Below are 23,400 nucleotides of genomic sequence, written 5' to 3' on the forward strand. Positions count from 1 at the left end.
TAAAGAAAACAAACACGCCTCAAGAGCAGGTTTTGCAAAGGTCGAAGCACACACACAGCATATGTGTTTTCCTACAATGCAAAAATCAATGGTTGCCTTCCTTCAATAAACCAGAGCAGCAAAATCCACCAGTAATTCCTACAAGTTCTGGCATAATGCAGAATATACAATCAATATTTCCTAACGAGGGACCATCACAGAGCAAAAACCGTGAGCCATTCTGTTGACAGCGAGCTTTGTGCGACTCCAAAGACTCAAGGAGGTTTTGATTAACCTTAATTTCAATGCAGTGTGAACAGTTATAAGCCAGAAAATGCCAGCATCATTAAAATCACCCAGAGCATCATTATGGTGCCCACAAACTTGGCATCATTGTTTCTGTGGAGCAGCTCCCAGTTCTCTCGACTGATGATGCCATCAATACAACGTTGGCTCTACAGCTTTAGGGGAGAAAAAGTCTTTGAATGTCAAGCGAGTTACAATATAAAAAGGATTTTTTTGTTTAAAAATCACACCCATTACATAATCTCTAAATAATTTTCAGTTTCCTGTGTATTTGCGGGGAGAATTTTACTCTGATGTTGTTCATGCAGAAGCCAACACATTACTTTTTACATACTGCAGTGATCTCTCCACTCGTCTTGCCACAGTACAGTGTGGAAAACTAGCAACCATCATTCTGTTCTATAGTCTCTTCACGTACACAAAGGGGGAGATGCTGCAGTGAAAGAAGACAGGGATTCCCTTAGAGAGATGGAAATAAAAAAACACATATTCTATGACGACACTATTAATCTAAGATGACAATCCCACCATATTCTTGGGAAAACCAGCTGAATAATGCAGTGAGGACAAGTACTTATATATATATATATATATATATTAAAAAAAAACATTTACTTCTGTCAGATGAAAAAAAAAATATCTGGTGACAGAAAACAAAGTAGCTTGGGTGAATTTAGTGGTCATTTACTGAACATGCTGTTTTCTCTGATCATGCATGGAGCAAACACATTAAAATAAATTAAGCAATTTGACTCAGAGATTATTTGCATCTCAGAGACAGAGCATTTTACACTGATATTTAAACCAGTGAATGTTCATTCAAATAATGTTGCAGTGCTGCGTAACACATGAAAGGCCTGTATTTATGGCATTATCAGGCTAAGTACAAAGTGATTTACAACAGGAACAGGAGTAATTATGCTGACCGTTTATCTCCACAATATTCTATAATTGCTGTCTTTATTTGCACATCAAACATTTACATATGTTTTCCACTTCTAAAGAAAAACAATAGCATTAACAAGACTAGTGGTCTAATTAGGGGCTAGTAGACGGGAGAGTAAAGGCTGTTGCCGGCCACTTTAAATCTGATTAACAAAGACTTTCAGCATTGGGAGACCAGACAGTTTTTACCATAAATTACGTCATAAGAAAAAATGGCTTGTTAGGTGCATAAACCATACAAAAATAAAGTTGGTGTACTGAGCTAGACACAATGCACTGTATAGTGTATAATTGAGCCTCACTGCGTGTCCCACCCTCCCGTTTTGCTCTCTAATCCACATGGAGCAGGTGCTCTGTGCACTAATCCCGCCTTTCAGCTATGCTCTAATTATATATTGATGACCTAGCAATCATCACAACTGGATGTGATCATAGAATTAAGACCAGTGTGTGCGTGTGTGTGTGTGTGTTTGTGAGAGAGAGAGAGAGAGAGAGAGAGAGAGAATGAGAGAGAGAGAGAGAGACTGAAACACAGATTAGGGAAAAGAGAGGACATGCTAAAGCATAATCAGACATCTGCATAGAATATGATAAAACAAGGTGCTATATGTCCTCACTCACTCACTCACTCACTCACTCACTCACTCACTCACTCACTCACTCACAGTGAGTGCACATAGACAAGCACATACACACACCCTTTTTAAATGTGCGGCTGCGTGTGCATACAGAACAGCAGTGCTCGTTTTGTTTGAGTAACATATTCACAGCTCCACGAAAATCAAATTGGCCACTTGGGTAGCTTCAGCCAGATTTGCCCAGATGTTTCCTCTCCTGCTAAGTTGCAATTATTGAGCAGACTGGGAAAGTCCAGAGTCCTGATCAGCAAAATTAGAGCCAACCTTGTGAGAATATATTTTCAATATGTTTTTCTTTTGAATTGGAGCTGTTAAAAATATAACCTCTCACTAAACCAAATGCACTGAATCAGATATTAGACATAAATTAACTGCACTTTTTCATGTTCAATATCAACTATTTTCGGGTTAGGAAAAGACCACCCAGCTCCAAGGCTTAATGTAAACCCTAGACCTGTGATTCAAGGGTTAGGGTTAAAGATCAGATTAAGGGGTTGACACAGAATACATTTGACTGAACAGCATTTTAGTCTTTGCATCATGTGGACGATGCAACAATGTAGGTTGACTGAAAAGTTTGTGGATTTGGGCTTGGCGATATCTTGAAAATCATATCATACTGCAGAATGTTTCAAAGGTATCACAAGCAGTTTACAGCAGAACAGTAAAGTCCTTGCCTGAGATGCAAATCTTCAAAATTGCCAGTTATGTTTCCTGAGAAACAACTCAAAGGCAACTGGGTGGCCAACAGACAACAGATAGTCAACTGTGTTTACTTGTGGCAAACGATGAAGCTATATACCTTGTGCCGGGATCAAGACTTTTTTTTTTTTACCCAACTTGGCAAAAGGGTTACAAATTATGCCTTTACTTTTTGTACAGTGCTACACTGAAAGCCCCATTTATCAATTTGCTCCCCTGTTGACAACTGCTATTGTTTGAAACCAGGGGAATTCAGGACTATGGGTGTTTGAAGATTCATCATGGTAAGGCACGGGGCTATTTGCTTGGGGGTGTCTAACTGGAGTATTAGCCCGCTGTTTTGCTAACCTCGGAGGACATGTTATTGCCTTCCAGGTGCACCTAATGGAATAAAAATTACAGCCTTTTCATGTCGGCCTGCGGAAGCTCAGTTTTAATTAGGAAAACTGCCCCTTAATTTGAACCACATATTTAATTTCCATGCAGCCAGTGCGTTGGTTCTTAAAGCATGCTGAACAACTTGACTTTTAAAGTCTGATTTAATATCCTCTTTCCAAAGGAAGCATCAGAAATTCTAACATAATTTCTCTGCGTATTAATTAATTTCCATATTTTACGGGTAAGAGGTCTCAACAGGTGCATGACAAATATTCAATGATCATAAAGTGCACATAAACAGACAACATCAAGCACCTATAACAGGCTAGATGTTGTTTCTAGGAATATAGAAAAAAGACGTAGACATAAAGGCAAAGGCTTCCAACAGACGAACTATGCAACATGGTATAAAGCAAAAGAGCATGGGTGAACTAATGACAAGCTCGGCGGAGAGAAACAGTGTGAGGGATTGAATTAACTTTAAGGAGAGAAGCTAATGAGTCCAGGGTGGCGGAGAAAAACCCTTGCATAGGCTTGCTCATCCCATTAATTGTTTAAACCTGCTAACACATTTAAAACTTTCTACCGCTGCCTCTGAGCCCTTCAATCCTGGTGGCAAACCAGAAAACACATGGTCTGGTGTTTTGTTTAGGAAAAAAGCCTGCACAACTATCTGAGAGTTATAGAAGAGAGACTGCATGGTATTTAGCATTTGCACTCCATGTTGTCTCTGTTTGCCATCATTTCAGCTCCATCAAATCTTTTAATGCTGTGTCAAGGCTTCTCTGTGGCCAGTTGTCTTGGGTCTAAAAACAGAAACACAGAGTCTGAGCACAAAGCGAGGAGTTGACAATAGACCAGAGAAACAGCTCAAACAGTGCAGAAGTTTTACGTCGCTCTCTTTGTTTAGTCTTCACGCAGCCCGGCGCAGTTGTCACTTCGCCTTCCATCAGACGAGCTTTGTGTGGTTGACTTTGGTGCAAGTTCAGAGACGAGCGTGAAGAGGCAGAGAAGAGACAAGGATATTGTTTCCTTCCAAAAAGAGGGTACTATCCGTCATGAATGATTGGTCTGAGTGCTTGTAACAACAAAAGGGGCACAAAATGATGGAGAGGTAAGGAGTGCTTCGTGTTGGAGTGCCGCTCTCAGATAAAGTGTTAGTTTTTATCACCATTTTATTCAAATATAGAGTTTTATGTTGTTTGTCTCTTTGTGTCAGCCCGGTGATAGCCTGGTGACCCGGCTCCAGCTCCCCCATGACCCTGAACAGGATAAGCAGTTATGGATATTGAATGAAAGGATAAACACGGCTTAAAAGTAGACATAATTAAGGGCTGGCCACTTCAAGTGACAGGCTGTCTGCGAGGCATCATCCACCCATCGCTCCTCCACCTCTTCAGCCTCCCAAAACCAAGATGGCGACAGCCTAAAATGCCCAACTAAACACTTCACAACAGGAGTCCACAAACCAATGGGTAACATCATGGTTGCTACGTCAATGATTTTATGGTCTATGAGAACAATATAAAATATGAAGCTCATGCAAATAGAAATTGCTAACATGAAGTATTTACTATCCTTCTACTGTACAGTTTTAAGACGGGTGATGACTGCAGCCTTAATGGGAGGCTTATAATGAATTACTCAAAGAGCTTGTCACAACAATTACTGTAAGTCCACTGTAACACAGCGGTTATCGGATGAAGCTGGACAACTGCCCAGGCCAGTACTTGCAATGGACTTCACTGATAAGAGAAATTCCAGCATTACAGAGTTTTATGAATCAATTTAAACCCCAAATGGATTAAAATATCCCATACTCGGGTTCATCTAAGGAGAAAAAAACTCCTGCTTTAGGAGTCACTGTGCCAAAGCAAATGTGCAATAACCAAAGGGATTCCCTTACCTCTGGCTGAATTGGTTCGATTAAACCACTTGTTGTGGACATTCAGTGTATCCGTGGGGTAATGTTTAAGGTCAAGGATGCATTTCAGTGACTGATTTGCTCACTTGCACCATCAGCCTGTGGAGGATTTTTATTTTGATTGCCTCCTTCAACTGGATGTCAGCCTTCCTCAAGATGCCATGATTTATCAGCATTTGGAGTGGATCTACCTTGGCAGAAACACCTCATAAAAGAATGCTAAATGGACTCCTTTTTAATAAAGCCCTTCAGCAACACTCCTTTCTGATTTCCTATAAGCTGTTGCTCAATATGCAGAGGGTTGAGAGGACCCTTGCACGCCTCAGGCAACAGCTGATACAAATCACGAATTTGCAGAGACAAGATAAAAGCCAGGAGACGGCACGCTCATTTACGGACACACTGATTTCCCACTACTGTTGTCGGAAGCTTTCAGTCACTGAGAAAATACACACACCCTCTCTCTTCCCTCTCTGCTCATATCCAGCTGCCCCTATCCAATGAGATAAAAATCTCTTCAATCTGATTAACTGCTTTTGGATTTAGCTCATAGGCTGAATAAACAAAGGAGCCTATAGAAAACAAGCGTTGTCTTCCCAATAGATATCTACTCTGCAAGTGTAGTGTCTGGCACCTGTCAGCGGGTCTGCAGAAGCAGCAGCTTGTATAAATTAAACATGCTACACTTCATTTGAGCAACTGTGTTGCTATCCTCACGTGACTATCTGCTTCTTTTGAGTGAAAACCTCCAAAATGTAACATAGTGCTCTGAAATGAAAACAAAAGCAAGAAAATGGGCTTATTTCATAAAGTCTAAGCTAAAGCCTATTGTCTTAACTGAGTCAAATATAATTCCACCCCAGACAATCAATGAGCAAGCAGCTGCTGATAAGAGTAAAGTGTCTTGCAAATATTATCGTGTTTCTGAGCAACACCCCACTTCCACAGGGAACCCTAGACTTTCTTGGCTCTTCTGACTGATGTTAAATTAGCTCTTCTGACGAGCCAACAATTTTAAATGTATTTGTTTGTCTATCTTTTTTGACCTCGGCCAAACAAAGCCAGACAGACGGGTGATTATGCTGTTTGCTTTTCCCATTCACTGACATGAATGAATATAAAGGCAAACGCTCAGGAAAGATGGAATCTTATTACGTGCCATTTGTATGGTTTCTGTGTGACAGAAGAGAAGAGATGAAACACATTTAGAAGGATAATTGCTTTGGTCAATAACGGCTGGTTGCCTGTTTTACATTCCATTATGGGGAGGACGGGCTCTGGGCCGTTTCATCACGGAGAGATAAATAAAAGGACGGCGGAGCCAGAAGAGACCCGTATCCCAGGTAAATGAGTGCTTTATGAGGAAGATTAGCGCAAATCCCTCACACACAGAGCATCGACGCATGTGGGCCGAGGGAGGCTTTCGGATGCAGGCTTGGCTACCTCCATCTCACACATTCCCCCGGCAATCGATCAAAGCCCCAAATCACAGCTGCACACACAGAGAGGAAGGAGTAGGTGAGACAGTATGACAGCCTGAATTGGAGGCTATTGCACTGACGAATTGCAGCCTCATCTGACACAGAGCCACCCAATCATACTCTTGGGACACAAATATGCACATAAGGTGCATGCATATGTGTACACACACATTTCTCCTTCACACACCACCCACAAAGCAATGCCCAAAGCACATATTGCAGGGAAGCAGCAGAGCATCTGTGGAATAGTATTGTAATTGTATAAACAAGCTCTGGATTCTAGCTTCAGTCAGAGCTGCTCATTAAACTCTATTAACCTAAAGAACTAATATCTGCAGGGAGAGCTGAGACAAACACACACCTGCTCCATTTAGGGGGAATGCATTTCTCATTCCCTTAATGAACATATAGCCCCGCCCAGAGCAGTAGTCAGCACTCCCCATCACATACACACCAAGTATTCGGACGTACACACAAGCTCATCAACAAAATGCAAATGCTCAAAACTCGTAGCAAAGAGCCATGAAGGTGAGAGAGAAGAGAGAGCTGACAAGTGTTTGCAGGTGATGGAGAGGCCAGAAAAAAAGATGGGGAAAGAAGAGAAAAAAAGGGGCAGAATAGCTGCACCTGACCCACTCAAGTGCTGCGTGTCTCCTCTATGCATCGGCGGTTTCCTGTACGGCTGTAGCACAGGAATACCACGGTAAAGACAAGCTGCACGGGGAGCACACAACTCATTAATGGAGCCCCATGTCACATCCGTATGACAAACACCATCTGTATTCACTCACTCAGACATACACACACACAAACACACACCTATGCTTTACCCGGGGAGAGTTAAACAAATATACTCACCCAGAACAACTAGAATTTATTTATCTTTAATTTAAAATACAATCAAAATGACAATCAAATATGTCTGACAAAACATCTCCCACAACCAACCTGCCCCGAGAGATCATCAGCTGAGCGACTGTACTCCATTACACGACAACACCGAGCAGTCCCACAAGGGGAAGTAGTATTAATATGTATTGCATTACCAAAGCAACAGAAAGAAACAATCCCAACAGTGTAATCCACACTACTTGAATGCAGAAGCGTTTACTATACTGAATGTATGATGAAGTGGAGCACACATACGCGAGGAGCATAGGCGGGCAACTGAGGGTACATACCATTGGGGCTTTCCTCGTCAATGGTCACAATGGTTGCAGGGGGGCCTGGCCGGTACAGTTTACACGCTGCAGAGAAAGCCAAAACAAAACAAATTATTATAAAGGACGATCAGTCTCTCTGTGCTGTATTTAAATAATTTAATCCCTAAAGTATACTGTGCTTCATGGCAGCTTATGAAAATAACTATATATCGTGTAGAATCAAATAAATTTCAGAGTTAGATATACTTTTATTCCACTACATTTATTTGATAGCTTTATCTTTTTCCAGATTAGGATTTCACATTCTAAACAGAGCCTATAAAATACAGTATACTTTTAAAAATGGAACCAGACCACAACAACAGCAACAACAAAAAATAACACTTGAGGCCTCTTGTCACATTTCAGATATTTATGAGGTTTTATCCTCTCCTCTAAAGACATTTTCCCCTTAAATTTCTTAGATATTTTCAGTAGTATTTTGAAAAAAAAGTAACAATTTAAGAAAGTTCCAAAATGAATTTAAATTTAAGCAGCAAAACTGTCTTTTGTCTTTTCTACAGCATTAATCCTCCACCAATCCATGGTTTATCTTATAGGCCAAAGCCCTATAGGTTGGAAACCTACAGGAGGCTACGCACGGATGCATTTGTATTTACATTTTAATCATGTAATATGTAAAAATGTATCAGTCACAGGGAATGTTTTTCAGCAAAAGGATTTTTGTTTTTTTTAATTCTGATACTTTAAGTACATTTTGCTGCTAATGTTTGCCTACTTTTACTTAAAGAACAGTGTGGAAGATTTAGAGGGATTAAGTAACACTTCTCCCCAAAGAATCCCTTTAGTGTTTAGTGTTCAGGAGGTTTTAAAAAGGAGCAAAATTATCTGCATAGGTCTGTTCCTCTCCAAAACAAACAGACCAGGTGATGAAAAGTGGCAAAAACAACGAATAAAGCCGTTTTACAAATCTGTGTTTTTCTACAATGATTTAGCTTTTTTCTCTGAAAACTTAAGATCCAGATGTTTAGGAAGATTTTTTTTTTTTTTACCAGGAGCCAAATTATCCACAAAGGTCTCTTACTTTCCAAAACTAACAGACCTGGTGATTTAAATCCGTTAAGAAAAAAAAAACAAAGTTAAATAGTTTCCCACTGAAAAATCTGTCTTTTTCTAACTTTTTTTTTGTGTGGATGGGCTACTAACTACAGTGGCGGACGCAAAAACTCAGTGGTCTATCTAGAGTCAGAATTTGGTTTGGCCATTCTGGGCTACTAGAAAGAGCCAGTGCAACAATTTCCATTGATGAGGATGCCACACGTGGAAAGAAACGGCTTATTCCCATGCCCAGAAAACATTGCATACGTAAGTGTTCTTTCTTTTACTGCAGTTTCTGTTACACAGTAACATTAACAGAATAACAGCAGTCATACCAGCAGGCAGCTCTACAGAAGCATCGCATTAACAACATTGTCAGTGTGAACACCATAAGCGTGCAAGATGCAGCAGTTTGGCGAGGTTGCCTTCACACGCTGCTCACACATGCAGTGTGTCCTGGGCATAAGGTAACGAAAACGAGATTCTTATTCAGATTATACTCAAAAAAATATGTAAAATTTATTTAACATTCAATTTCTGCCAAAACATCCCGCCGAAACCCTACACATTGAATCTTTAAAAAGTATTTTAAATGAAGGACTGATATATAGTATTGTCTGACTACAGCCTACAGTAAAGCTAGAACAGCATTGCAAAAACAAAAAAAAAAACCAAAAAACCTGACATACTGACAGTGAATATTTCATTGGTCCGAGGAAAAAAACCTTAAAATGTTGTTGCACTGCCTCGCTGTCATGCCATAAGCTGTCAAGTTGACACATCTTTTTTATAGCAGGTGGCATATATGACTGCCACCGCACAAACATCAACGGGAATGGACCACACGATACTGACACCAGACAAACGGGGTGGTCAAAGCATGTGGCAACATCATAAGTAGAGCACTGACGAGAGCGGTTTCACAGATGGAGGTCACAGCAGCTAGATGGTACGAGCACTTGGGACTCAGGTAATGGCAGCTTGACAGACAGCACCAGATGGGGCAGCAGGAGAGGTGGAGAAGAGGAGACAGGAGGAAGGTGTCTAGTGTAGAGGAGCAGGCACTGCGAAGCGATGCGCGCTCTGAAGCTGATTTGAGGAAAGTTCAGCATTAAATGAGAAGGGGAGAGACAGAGGTAGAGGGAAATGGTGGAGGAGAATATGGGCGTTTGAATTGAAACAAAAGGAAAACGGACAACAAATGCTTGCCCTCTTACCCTCATACTGCCAGTCTGAAGGGGTCAGAGGTTAGTGGAGCCAGAAGGAAGCAGAGCAGAAGCATGGAAGAAAAGAAAAGTATGATACAGTTGGTTTAGGAAGAACTCTGGTGTTAGGAGAGGAAAAAAGATCATTATAAAAACAAACAGATATTAGAAAACAGGGGAGAGGAGACAGTTTCAGAGGTTATTCTGTAGAAACCTCCGCTAGAGAAATGGTGTATGTTAGTGAACCATACAGAGGTTTTACAAATATGGCCAGCTGATCACCTCATGCTGCCAGTTGCTGCTGGCTGACATTATTCCACTAGAGATGCTGTGGGGTGCATTACAAACAAGAATCAATTCAAAAACACTCTCTCTTTGTAAATTAAGTGGTATCGTGTGTTTTGGAATAAGAAAAAAACAGCTAAAAGAACACTGGCACCCCTTTCATCTCTCTTTTTTTAAATCGCTCTGCCTCCATCTTGACATATAATACATCTCAAGCAGCTCTCTATAAGGTAGTGTCCACTTCCATCACATGTAATCAGAGATGGACAGAAAAAAAGGAGACACATGGTTAATGACACCACAACAGTCAGCGTGCTTGGGTTTCACACCCACCTTCTGTTGCCTGACTCATCTCATGCAACTACACACCTGTTGCCAGGTGCATAACAGTGGATAGTTTTCTTGTTAAAAATGCATGCCCCCGAGACTTCACTAATGTGGTGGTTTAAAAGCGCATTTTAATCAGAGATAAAAAACCTCAGGATGTGATGTTGCTGCATTTTTAATCACGGCTGTTTCCAAAGTGCAGATACACACAATAATTAGCAATTAAATGGCAATGAAAACCTGAGGCTAGAGTGCGGAGCATTATATGCAAATCATTGATCCCAGCTTCATCTTACTGTTTCTAATTTAAGTAAGTGTCATGAGCTGGACATCTTTTTTGCCAGAGATTAACATACATGCAGGTGCATCTCACCTTTCTCCATGTGTGACTGGCTGCGTGAAAATCATTTCTCAGAACCAGAAAATATGTTGGGAACCCTTTCTAATCTGCAATCCTGAGGGAATAATTAGTAACACACACTCAGCTTGCACTGCTAATTCCGAAAGTGTACTCACTGTTCGTTTCAAGAGTTCTATGATTCCATAGCAATTAGAAAACCGCTACCTATCTGCAGAAGAAATAGCAGGATGAGGGATTCCTTTAATAGCGACAAAATGAACAGAGCAAGTGGGTCACACCTCGCAATCGGAGACATAAACAACAAGCAACATCAAAATAAGTATGCAAATCTGCTCGGAGAGAATATGCACCGTGTGAAGTAGAAAGAGCGTGCACATGTGTGCGTTTGTGTGTGTGTGGTATAAAAGTTACTTGCACTCATTTTGAGAAGCTTTTTAAGGGATCACAGACAGTCTGCCTTGTTAGTTTTGCATATGTGTGTTCAGTACGAATGAGTGTGTGTGTGTGTGTGTGTGTGTGTGTGTGTGTGTTTGGCCCGTGCACGTGTAACCATGCATGTGTGTGTGTGGCTTTAAGTGGTAGTCATGGTGGTAGGAGAGAGATGTGAAGAGTTTGCTTTGAAGACAAAAGGCAGAACCAAGCAGAAAAAAGAGAATAGTGTCTCCATTTGCAGTACTAACAGGCCTATATTGTGATCAGAGCACAAACGTGTTGAAAGAAGTGAGACAGGCACACACAAACACACACACACACGCACGCGAATACAAACACAAACTAGTAGCAACGAAGTCTGCTCAGTCATGCTCAATATTACATGTAATGATCCCATCCTCCTGCCAAATTTACACCTTTTAACAGCGGGGGATATTTTCTATTGACATTCTGCATCAAGCTTTCCTCCCATTAAGAAGCCTCTGTGAATAATAATTCACTTCCCCCTGGCTCTCTGGGAACACAAGGTTAAACAAGACTGTGCCAAATTGTCCTACCAAATCTCCTGTACACCCCCCCCCCCCGCAGCACTCAAGATAATAATGTAGGATGAAACCTGCAGACCCAAACATACATATACAGTGAACATACATGATTGGAAAAGTACTTATAGATTAATCCACTTATATAGAAGACCATGACAAATCCTTAAAATGCTACATCCTTGATTTAGGAAGAAAGAAGGGCAGCGAGAGGGTGAAACTGCAGAGGCGGAGCAAGCTTTTTATAAATATTATACAGATTATATGTACACATGGAATGGAGAGTAATATGGAAAGAGGGGGGCAGAGAGCAAAATGTAAATACTAAATGAATTCTCAATCTGCATAAATGAATGAATGTCTCATGATCAAATGTGATGCAGTTGTTTAAAAGGGTAAACAGTCAAAAGCATACAGAGCAGAGGAGTGGGAGCTAGATGAAAGACACAGTTGATCACACACATCTGGGAGTGGGGTATGCTGCAGCATAGAGAACACTCACTTTCTGTAGATTTTCAACAAATCTGTTCATCGGGCTTGGGGTTTTGTGTGATTTAAATAAGATTTGAGAATAGATGTGTTCCTTATCAACTATATTTCCTGGGTAAAATGGTATGATTGTAAAAGGGCTGGTGACTTACTGTGTAGGTATATTATTGAAAAGAGCTGTAGGCCTTGGTCTTGATAAAAATCAATAGCATTAGAAAAGAGGAACTAGTGGAGAAACATTATGTGCCAGTAGACAAAAGAAATGTCTTGAATAAAGTTAGTTCGAGGTCAATAAATAAGTATTGTGGTGACTCAATCATAGGCACAGCCACTCAGTGGGTAATAATTAGCCTGATTAGGGACAAAAACATATCTAACTTGAGATGACTAAGACTGGGAGACTGGGAGGCAATATGAGATTAAATTAGGAACGCTAATAAATATCTGTTTAACTGTTAACCGACAATACAGATTTTGACCGATTAATAGGCTACTATCTGTTTTGTTTTGTTTTTTTTAAAGATTTTTTTTTTTGGGAGGGCGCCATTTGCCTTTGACAGGACAAAATGTATAGCATCAAAGGAACGAAGAGAGGGGATGACATGCAGCAAAGAGCCACAAGCTGACACTTACATGAGAAAAAATCCTTCCATCTCCCATTGGATACTAATCCTCTTCACTGGTGCGAAACATCATAAAAATGTATGTTGCTGCCATTACACACAACAGTCAGTTCAACTGCTGCCCAGTTAGCACTAGCTAACACAGCAGTAGTGACAAACATTTGATACTGAGACGTTATATGGTCCCAACAAAATCACACCGCACTGAAGACCCAGATGTTAAAATTGCTAGGTAACATTAGCTGTGTGACGCTAACAATTTGCCCTGTCACTGGGTGGGTGGACGCTCTATCTCCCCAGCATGGTTCTCACACTCCTGCAGCAGTAGAGTCATGGTAAACACAGAGAGAGAGAGCTGGAGAGTGAGAGAGGGGTAAGAAGGCTCTGAGTGAACCAATGCACAGGTCTTTAATTAATAAGATAAAATAGTTACCACCACTCCATTCCCCTCACTCACTGGGTCAATAATCGGTTAACAAAAGTCGACTAAAGTTCTCCGTTAAACATTCAAGACTACTGCATAAAATCAAATGACGCAAAATGAACTCACCTTGTACTTCAGATGCCATATTTTCTTTGAAAAAAGCTGAAGAAACTCACTATTGTACATTCATAAAACCTTTTTTTGTATTATTTTTATGTCTGCAGTGTGATAATATGCAGTTTGTACTGCTGACATAGTTACCAACGGTGGCTGACAGAGTTTTTACGGGGGTGTTAATTGTTTTGATTGACCTTTCTTAACAGGGCCAGGCTCTTGCGTGGCATTAAATGTAGGCCTACACATAATAGAGTGCACATTTGTAAGATAAGCAGAAAGTACCACTGACTGGAGAAAAAATACTGACCTAGGAGCAGACTGAGCTGGGTTTAGCTGGCTGTCTCATAGGAGAATGAACATACTCCTTGACTATGAGTAAATACAGTGTCTTATTCTTGGCCAATACTGAGTTTATCTCTGCCATGTTTGCATTTGAAATATTTAAGCACCTGTAGGATCACATCACATACTCAGCACATTGACAAGCCAAGTAGCCAAGAAGACAAAAGTAAAGCCAAATTAATTAAGTCCAGATAGATAAATAGATCGCACACAGTTTTTTTTGTATTACTTAGGGAACATAACTTCAGAGCCAGTTAACTGATTCAACTTCTTTTTATCTTACACAGCAGGAGCATCGCAGACTAACTTTGGTTTGTTGGCATGCTGCACCAAGTTGGCTTCAATTGGAACATTCAGAGCTGAGGTTCTGTGCGTATCCTCAACAAAGCAAACAGCCTCATTATAAAATTGTGTACTTCTCTTGCTGTTATGACTGTAGTGATTCTCTCCCAGCCCTACGCTGATGTTCAACAGGCTTTTGTTCAATAAATCTCAGGAAGCATCTCATTTTACGACCTTATCTCTCTGTTCCAAACGAATTGAGCACTGGGTTTGGGCGGGGTGGAGCCAGAGATTAAAAAGAGGGGAATCATAACAAATGCAACAAGCAGCATTCAATCACTAACAGGTAATTAGGGCACTGTACAATTCAGAGTTTTAATCCAAAGACAATCAAAACCTTCTAATTTTGGCCTCAGGGTAATTTGCTCTCAACTAAAGAAATGTTCTCACTAATCAACCTACCAATGTTGACTTGAAGCCGTAAAACTTCAATTACAGAATGATCACTGCTCATCTCGCAGAGGAATCAGGGAGAAAAACGAGTGCAAGCAAGCTTCAATCAATTTGTAGAATTGTGATTGTGATTCTTCCTTGCGAAACCATGACATTTAGAAAAAAAAAGAGGATAAAGATCTGAGCAGAATTTATGAGACAATGTAAATAAGACAATGAAATGCTTGTTTGTTGTTAACAACTCTTTAACATTTGGGGACTTGTATGCATACTCAGCCTTAAATAAACTTTACAATACAAAATTTTAAAGGAACAGTGATAATGGCTCCATAAATTAAAAATGTAAAGCAGTGTTAAGATCCATTTTGGGGCATATGAAGTGGTAGGAATATATTAACAACTAGAGGGTGTTTTGGGGAATAAGTGCAGTGTTGCAGTCAAGATCACTTAATCTAAGACTAAATCATGACCATAGTTTATGGAGACAGTGACAAGACCAAAATTTTGGTGAGATGAGACCAAGCCCAGACCATAACCAAGGCAGGTGGAGGCCAAGTAAAGACCGGACTAGTTTAATTTTTCACACTGTATGACACACTATAGTAAAATGTGGAAAGTGCAAACCACAGGTGCTTCTCAAATTGATGTGGAGATTCATATTAAAAAAATGTTTTCTTCCACCCCTTGTAAAAATACTAGTGGCGGAAGGAAAACCACAATCTGCACAACATAATTTAGTAGCAAGATATTTTGCATGGCAATACTGTAATGATACATGATCACACATATCTTTTGTTTTTTAACTATATAAAATATTATTGAAAATACAAATCAAACTTTTGGTCGCCTGCTAGAGTAACAAAATCAGTTTCTTTTTTCAGTCCATTGGTTACATTTTGCTGCAATAAAAATAATTAGAGTGAGATGAACAGACTGAAAACTTTATCACATTGGATAAAACAGCTGTTGATGAGGTTTTCCTTTAGGGACATGTGATGTGGCATAATTACACAGTTACAACAGTTAAACAAAAAGACAATAATTTGCAATATATGTTATCAGTACTCATAACATCATAAAACATTTAAAGTCACAACAATATTGCCTTGTGACCTAATTACCATGATAATATGGCACTGCAGAAGTAAATTTTTTGTATGGGAATTTTCCTTTATTTTCTAGTTAACAATATAAACACTAAGGAGCTGAAATTAACTTAACGATCTTTATACAACACTCTTTTTTGCACATGTGATTTAGTGTTATCCCAGCAGTTGTGATGTTGACCAGTCTTGACATAAAATTACAAGACCTCTTCTTTCAAGACACTACAGAGAAAAAATGTGGCTGAGTCCAATACTAGACCTGCAAAAAGTGGCTCAAGTACTCTCAATCTCAAGTACTGTAAAAACAGCAAAAAGTTATGCACTTTTACACTGGAGAAAATGAAAGCTTTATATGCATCACTAATGTGTATGTGTTTTTCTATACATAGGCCTTTCATCATTCTTTTCATATGAGACACAGATGAGATATAGACAACCTCCCAAGAAATTCAAGTCTCTTCAAGGCAGCTCATCGACCCCAGTATAACTGAAGCAACAAGGCAGGAGCGAGATGAATTCTGCTCACTGACATTTAGTTTCAAAAGGCATTTTTTACCTGACACTCAACTCAATAGCCTGCGCTTTCCTGTGGCTTCATCTGCAAAAGCACCTTCTTAGCAACCAATAAATCAAAGTGCTGCTCCCTGGAAGTGGAAAACATATATATATATATATATATATATATATATATATATATATATATATATATATATATATATATATATATATATATATATATATATATATAAAGAACGACTAACCTAACAAGCACTTTGGTGCAAGAGGCTGCTATTTCACAATCAATCCGGCACACCTTCACAACAAACCTACAAGAGATAAGAAGCATCTTATTTAGATAACTAGGAAGAAAAAATCATTTCACATTTATGAACTACAGCGAAACAAGCTTGCCCTCTCTGGATGTGGGCAGCCACTCACTGAAAACTGTCAATGAAGGAGAGGAAAAGAAAAAAAGAAAATGGCAAAAAGAGATTCTCGAGAAAGGGCAGAAGCGACGAAGAGGAAAGTAGAAGCTAACTTCTCATCCTTTAGATGGATGGCAAACTGCCAACTCAACACAATGTTTCTCTCATCATAAAACGTCTCATACTGTATGTCCATATGCAATCATAAATGCTTCTGCCCTTTCATAAAATATCAGACCCTATGTGATGTGATGATAAGGAAATGGAAAGCTCCTTCAGCAAGGACGAGGAAGTCTAGATGAGCTCATTTTTCTTCTTTTAGCCACAGCACCAGTGGTCCACCTAAGGGGGGCAATGTCTACTGACCTCTGGTTTGACAAGCATCTACTTAAAAAACTTCAAGGTTGGAGGTTAGAGTTATCACTAATCCCTGCGGTGGCAGGCAGCCCAGGACGGGGATGAGTGTGGACAGAGCAAACAGGGACACTGTTTTAATTTCCCAGTTGGATTGATAGTTTATTTTGCATGGATCCATGTCCAGTGGGGCAGAGGGGCATAGAGGGGCATTCTGGGACAGGTCCAGTGAGTCCTGGCACTTTGGCAAAGGATGCTGAGACAGACAAAGGGCAGCTGTCCAGTGACACACATTGCCAGGTAATGGCTGCTCATGGGCAGGCAGCAGGTCAAAACAGATGAGCAGTCTGGGTTATAATGAGGGGGAGTCAGGGCTAGTTGTCTATGGGGGTTAGCTGTCAGAGATGTGCATTACAGTTCACATCTTACAGCAAGAGTCCTTTCTTGTTCGGAGTATACTCCCTGGTCATTTCTTTGTCACATCTCAAAGCCTTTAAATGTCTATTGGAGTTATTTTTGTATAGTTCCTATTGTAGATTAGTTGTTTGTTTAAAATGTTATTGTTCTGTGTTACAAGCTTATCAGATAAATGCATCTATTAAAAGTTCTTACAAGTCCATAAAATAATGCGTTCCAAGATGCATTCTCAACAAAAAGCAAACATAATATGTCAAACAAAATATTGTATTTGATTGCGCTATAATGTATAGGTATTTCTGTCACTGATTCCACCCTTTTCATTGTAAGTTTTCCATAAATGTAAGTAATATGTCATGATAGGTCTGGCCTCAAGTAGAGAAAATTGAATCTACAGGCACACTAGAATTACATTTTTTATAGATAAAGTCATTACAGACATAATTTCTACAAGAGAAAAGAACATTGTGTACAATAACATTGTGGACACTTGTGTCTAATTTTATCTTCTCTAGAATGTTAAGTATTTGAGATTGATGAATTCATACACTCTCCCATAAATCGCCATTCAGAAACCAGTATTTATAAATGAATTATAGATTTTAAATAAATATAATTAATACTAAAACTTATTACATAGGCAACAGCCTCCTATATACGTTACAGTGTTAGAATTGGATGCATGTTTTGAAATAGGAGCCTCAGTTCTTTTCTGATATGTAGTGTCTTTATCATTGTGTTGGTCTGTTCATTTATACGTGAAATTGCTATGATTGTGGATGCTGACTGGGAAAAAACCCTGGTTAATACAGCCACCAAAGAGGTAATGTTTTCAGATCAATTTGGTTTTTTGTCAGCAACTGCTAGCCCAATTATCCAGAAACTTAGTGGAAAACTGTAGCATGGGCTCAGGATGAACCCATTATATTTCGGAGTGAATCTGTAACACAGGGCAGATACATACTACTACTTTTGATGTATGTCAATGTTTGTAACAAACATACATATTGTAAGCCAAACCAAAATGTTTTTTTTGCTTTTTTTACCTTACAATATTCTGTTGTTGCCTAAATCTAAATAGGTTAACCAAAAAAATTTTTATTTTGAAAAAGACTGTATGCATTTAACAACCAGGGACTGTACATTTCCTGTGAAAGCTTAAGTTTACCTTTAAAAGAGACAATGTATGTAAGAAGTGTAAATTGACATGCTGTCCCTGAATGTCCAAAACTGGCACATGAGTGTATCTAGAGCGTTATATTTTGACGTGATGGGCCACTGACCAAAGGTCTGCGTTAGAGAAGTTGGGAGTGAGAACGTACTGGAAATAACCTTTCTACTTGCACACTTGAACAGCAAAATGTATTTGTAAATATGCAAAGAAACAAAAGCCAAGTATCTGAATCATAGAACAATTTGATTCCTTTATGATCATGAAAGTGTTGTGGCTTTGATCTCTAGCCATTGCACATCCCCAGGACAACAGATCTGACACAATTACAAACCAATAAGGACCACAGCAGCTAACAATCCAAGAAACCAAACCCAACTCAAATCAAAACTATCCGTGGATATGTGAGTCAGTTCTGTTTTGTGTATGGCCAAAACTCTTGCAGTACACTCCACTTACATAGACATTCAACCACTCACCACTCCCTTACTTTACAGAAAAGAACAGCTAAATCGATGCAGCCTGCTTCTTCTTGCAGCATGTCTATGTTTGGCACAAGCAATGCAATCACTGCCTTTGTCTCTCTCCATCTTTCTCTCCAAGTCTCTCGCTCTCTCCTAACAAATCATGAGAAGTGTGGATCTCTCTGTGGGGCTGTAATTGTGTGTATGTGCTTAGTTTTAAGGGTCGCAAGTGGCGAAGCATACGTTGGTAGGGAATGGAAAGAAAAATGGAAGACAGGGAGTGAAGGAGGAAAAAGTGTGTAACATCACTGTAACAGTGATGAAGGGTATCAGAGATGGAGCTGGAAATGAATTCCTGCAGCATCATGTTAATCATTAGAGGCTGATAATGGAAGAGAGGAGGGGATTACTTTCTTGATGTGTAATCCCTTTGCAGGAGCTTCCCCTTCTACTCTTCTTCAGACTTCCCTATCTGTGTGACTCAGTGAGGTTAACCACACAGGCAGGAGGGCAAAGGTTGCAATCACACTCCCACTGAACAGTTCAGCGCACACATGCCCAGGTACTGAACCCCAGGCTTGGCCTATTGGTACAGATCCCAGGCAGCACGAGGCCCAGTCTTACCAAGAGTCTCTTTCTCTCTCTCTTTATGTGCTGCCCAGAGCCTGATTACAGCCTACTGGCGGACAGATTAAAACCCCCTCCCCCTGTCACTCCGCTGCTCCCCCACTCCACAGGCTCGTACAGCAGCCAGACACAGTCTGCACATCTGGCCCCTAATCAGACAATCCCAAAAATAGACAAACAATTGTGGGTCAGAATGGATGTGCAGATGGAAAGTGAGGGAGACAGGCAGAGAGATGGAAATAGTGTGAGAGAACGGTGGGCTGATGGCAGGAGTGTCCACAGGCATATTAACTAATCCTCACCTCACACAGAAATACAAGCAAGCATGTTTGCGTGCGAGTGTGTGTACATTTGTCCTACATCTGGATTTAGCGATGGAGGGATTTAGAGGTATGGATACTGTGCATCTGTCCACCCTGCATTGGAGTGAAGTTTGTCCTTTCATTATTTGTGGAAGACAATAAGTGCTCGTGTTCACTTATGCAACAGACAATGGACACAAAGTACACTGTTACACATGTGCTGTCAAAAATTGATCTCTGGGAAAGGAAAACAAACTTCAGGCACTCATGCATAGAGCAGGGACAAATGCAGCTGAATTAGGTTACAAAGCCTCTATTCAGAGCATGGCTATTTGCACAAAAACACAGACGGGTTTCGACACTTGGTTTTCATCGGGGTGCAAAAAGGGAACAAGTACCAAGCAAACAGTTAATAAACTTGGTCCTGGGTGTCACCATATCCTGATTTTAAAGTTAGTTAATTTGGATGACAGTGGTGGATCACAATAAGAGGCCATGTAGAACATGACACGCGTCCCCAAGCATTTAAAAAAAAGATTTTGCAGGAATGGGAAGTAACTAAACAAGCATAAAATGCAATTTTTAACCTAATTAAAATGCATTTGTTTCTGTACACGCATGAATGCCTTATTTTTTTCTGCACGTGTTGAAGCATTCTTCAAGTGCACCTGTGTTTTTTCTTGAGTTTATATGACAAAGACAGTCCCCCAGCACACCACTACCTTTTTTTGATAAGTTTTCAAAAATTAATCTCTGTTGAGAAAGACAACTGAACAGAGGAGTTGCAGTCAGATGATGCCAGGCAAGGAGGAGGACATGAACACATGACACACGGAGGGGAGGATTATTAATGAAAAATGAAAGCAGTAAAGGTGTTAAGAAAAGTACTTAAGGGGGAAAATACTGAGGGAGCATGGGTGGAGAAACACACAAATTAGAGTCCATGATTTTTCCTAATGGCTGCCCCCTATTACTTGAGACCAACGGTCATAGTTGTCTAAAAGATACAGAAATGAATGGTTGTTTTCACTGTGTTATTTTACATGTTGAGTGAGCTATTATATTATATTATATTACTGGAAACTGACACACAGTATGCATAAATACGTTCTGTGCTTTACCTAAGAGTATATTTCAAGAGATCACTGTATTCGCCCAAGGATGGATAATAACACGCTTTTTCAATTAAATCAACTAATTGATTAGTTGATGAAACCCAAATGTTTGTCAAGGTCAACTCTATTCTCTCACATTGTGTCCACTTTCACATTAATTAGCAGTGAGAGCTTCATACTGTCCCTCTGCTAATTGAATAAGGACTTGAGAGACACTGTGACATCCACTGCTGTATGTATCACTTCGCAGCTCAGTGCCATGAAAAATAAATGCCTGGCTGCTTTTTTTTATTTGATAGACAGACAGACAAACAAGATGACAGATCCAAAAGCCAAGGGCGCCTTGAGGTGAGCAGAGCAGGGAGATTTATGAGTGAGAAGATGAGCGATGTGGCGTTGAGGGAGGTGAAAATCCCTCCTCAAACCCAAGTTCGTTCCTGGGTGACATAGCTCGGCGAAGGAAGACAGTGTCCTCCACATTTGCCCTCACCCTTCACTCTGATATTTTCAGTCTCACCCTCTGCTCCCTCATTACAACTATGACACTGTGGGTCTTTCGCTGGCAGACTCTGATCCAATCACAGCTCATTTGCATGCAGGGGAACGATCACTAATTCCTAGCTGCCCCCCTTCGTAATTATTTCTGTCTGCAACCAGTGAAATTACAGGCTGCAGCCACAACTACAATCAGCACAATGAAACCCAGCCATCATGACACGCTCACAAGACAATATCAGGACAGTGTCTGATCATATCAGAATGGAAACCATTTGATGGTATAGATCAATGATAATCCATGAGAAGGATATAAATGTGGCGTAATTTGAAAAGCATTGTGCCGTCTCAAGTAACAGAGTTGCTTTAAAAGCCTTATCCTCCCAGCATTTGCATCATTAAGGCATGCATGTTGAGCTAAAAGGAAATAAAAAAAAGAAAGCTGTTAGCTGTGAAGAGCAGTAGTAGCATGAATGAGAATGAGTTTATTGTTTGTTTCATTCTGGAAAACAGCCCAAAGTTAAAAAGACAAACTGATTTAACAACCCTGTTTACACTTACACTAATAATAGATGTTTTGTAAGAAATGTAATGCTGCCAAGATGAAATGTCCTACAAACACAAGAAAATGACAAAAAACAAAACAAAACATATATATAAAATTTTCATATTTCATATTCAAAAGAGAAGATAAGTAGGAATCGGAATGCACAGATTTGATTGGCTGAGTAGCATCATGTGAGACGATTAAACACATGCAATCAGTATGTCAGTTTCCTGCTCCGCAAAATCAAGTGCTACCAATGTTGCACTAGTTAAACGCGGCATCAAAATTCAATAGATCTCAATATTTTTTGGTTAAAGGTCTGAGTTCGGATGATATGGCATCTCGTTCTGGACCCAGGGCTTGGAGTGGGATGGCAGTTAAACAAGGACAACATTCGGGTCATTTTGCAAATAAGAGGGATGCTGTCACCCACTTGCAAATTTGCGTTTCCTATGTTAGCAAAGTCCAGCCACACTTGGTATTATCTGCCTTTGACATGCTTTTCCTGGCATTTTTACCCTAACACTACCAAATCCCACTCCTCTTGTCTGAACCGAAACAACCCAACCAACAAAGACAACGAGACCTAGCCAATCAGAGGAAGAGTAGGTCAGGTCATGCCTTTGCTTTGCTAGGAAGTGAAAATTCACTAACCCTAATTCCCCTCAAATCACCTACTGATATTTTACCTTAAAATGCAACTAGCAAAGCGAATAAGCCATATTAATCAGAACTTTAAGGAAATTGAATCGGATTTACATACAAAGGAAGAAGTAAGGAGGCATCTCGCTCTCTGAACTGCAAAACAGACCATGTAAAGATGTGTTTTCATTGAACAGAAAACATCATAAATGTATAAAACAAGTACTGTAATAATTATGTCAAGCAACTGCATATTAAGCTTTGGTACACAAAATAAATAATGCCTCAGTATACCAATGCCCTCACAAGCTGTAAAGGAAATTACCAACAAACCCATATTCCACAGGGATGTTCTTGAGATCCACAGCTGTTATGTTTTGGGTCAATGACTTCCACCGTCCACACAACAACACTTATCTATTAATGCGGTCAGAGCCTGGGAGGGACACTTTATCCAAAAAGGAAACCACAAGGCACTCGTTCACCTTCAGAGGATCAGTCAGTCAGAAAGCGAGTCATCTCTCGACTAAAATATCACACAAACCCATGAAGGAAACCTCTCCAAATAAAATCTTAATTCAAATGACAGTAAGCAAAGATTATATTCTTATCTGAACATTCTTTTAACATTAGCGAGCTTGTCAAGGAAGGCTGGGAAGCAGAAAAGGGATGAAAAGAAAGAGGGAAACCACATTGGGATCTTAAAATTGACCTGAATTATGTGCAATATTGCCACAC

The 23,400-nt window shown here is 40.0% G+C and overlaps 1 protein-coding gene across 4 annotated transcripts in view; it reads right to left on the bottom strand.

The window, feature by feature from the left end:
* LOC121954395 (protocadherin-15-like) overlaps positions 1–23,400 on the bottom strand; it is a 255,337-nt gene that overhangs the window by 150,770 nt on the left and 81,167 nt on the right. For 2 of the 4 annotated variants that reach the window (XM_088086315.1, XM_088086312.1), the window contains 2 exons: positions 9,832–9,846; positions 7,535–7,600 (listed from right to left, as the gene is read on the bottom strand). In XM_088086315.1, coding sequence (XP_087942441.1) covers positions 7,535–7,600; positions 9,832–9,846 — 81 coding nt within the window. The remainder of the gene's footprint in view (positions 1–7,534; positions 7,601–9,831; positions 9,847–23,400) is intronic. The other 2 variants (XM_088086313.1, XM_088086314.1) reach the window with 1 other exon arrangement.

The sequence above is a fragment of the Plectropomus leopardus genome, chromosome 13, assembly GCF_026936395.1.
Source record: "Plectropomus leopardus strain MGB_pleo_1.0 chromosome 13, ASM2693639v1, whole genome shotgun sequence".
NCBI lineage: Eukaryota > Metazoa > Chordata > Actinopteri > Perciformes > Serranidae > Plectropomus > Plectropomus leopardus.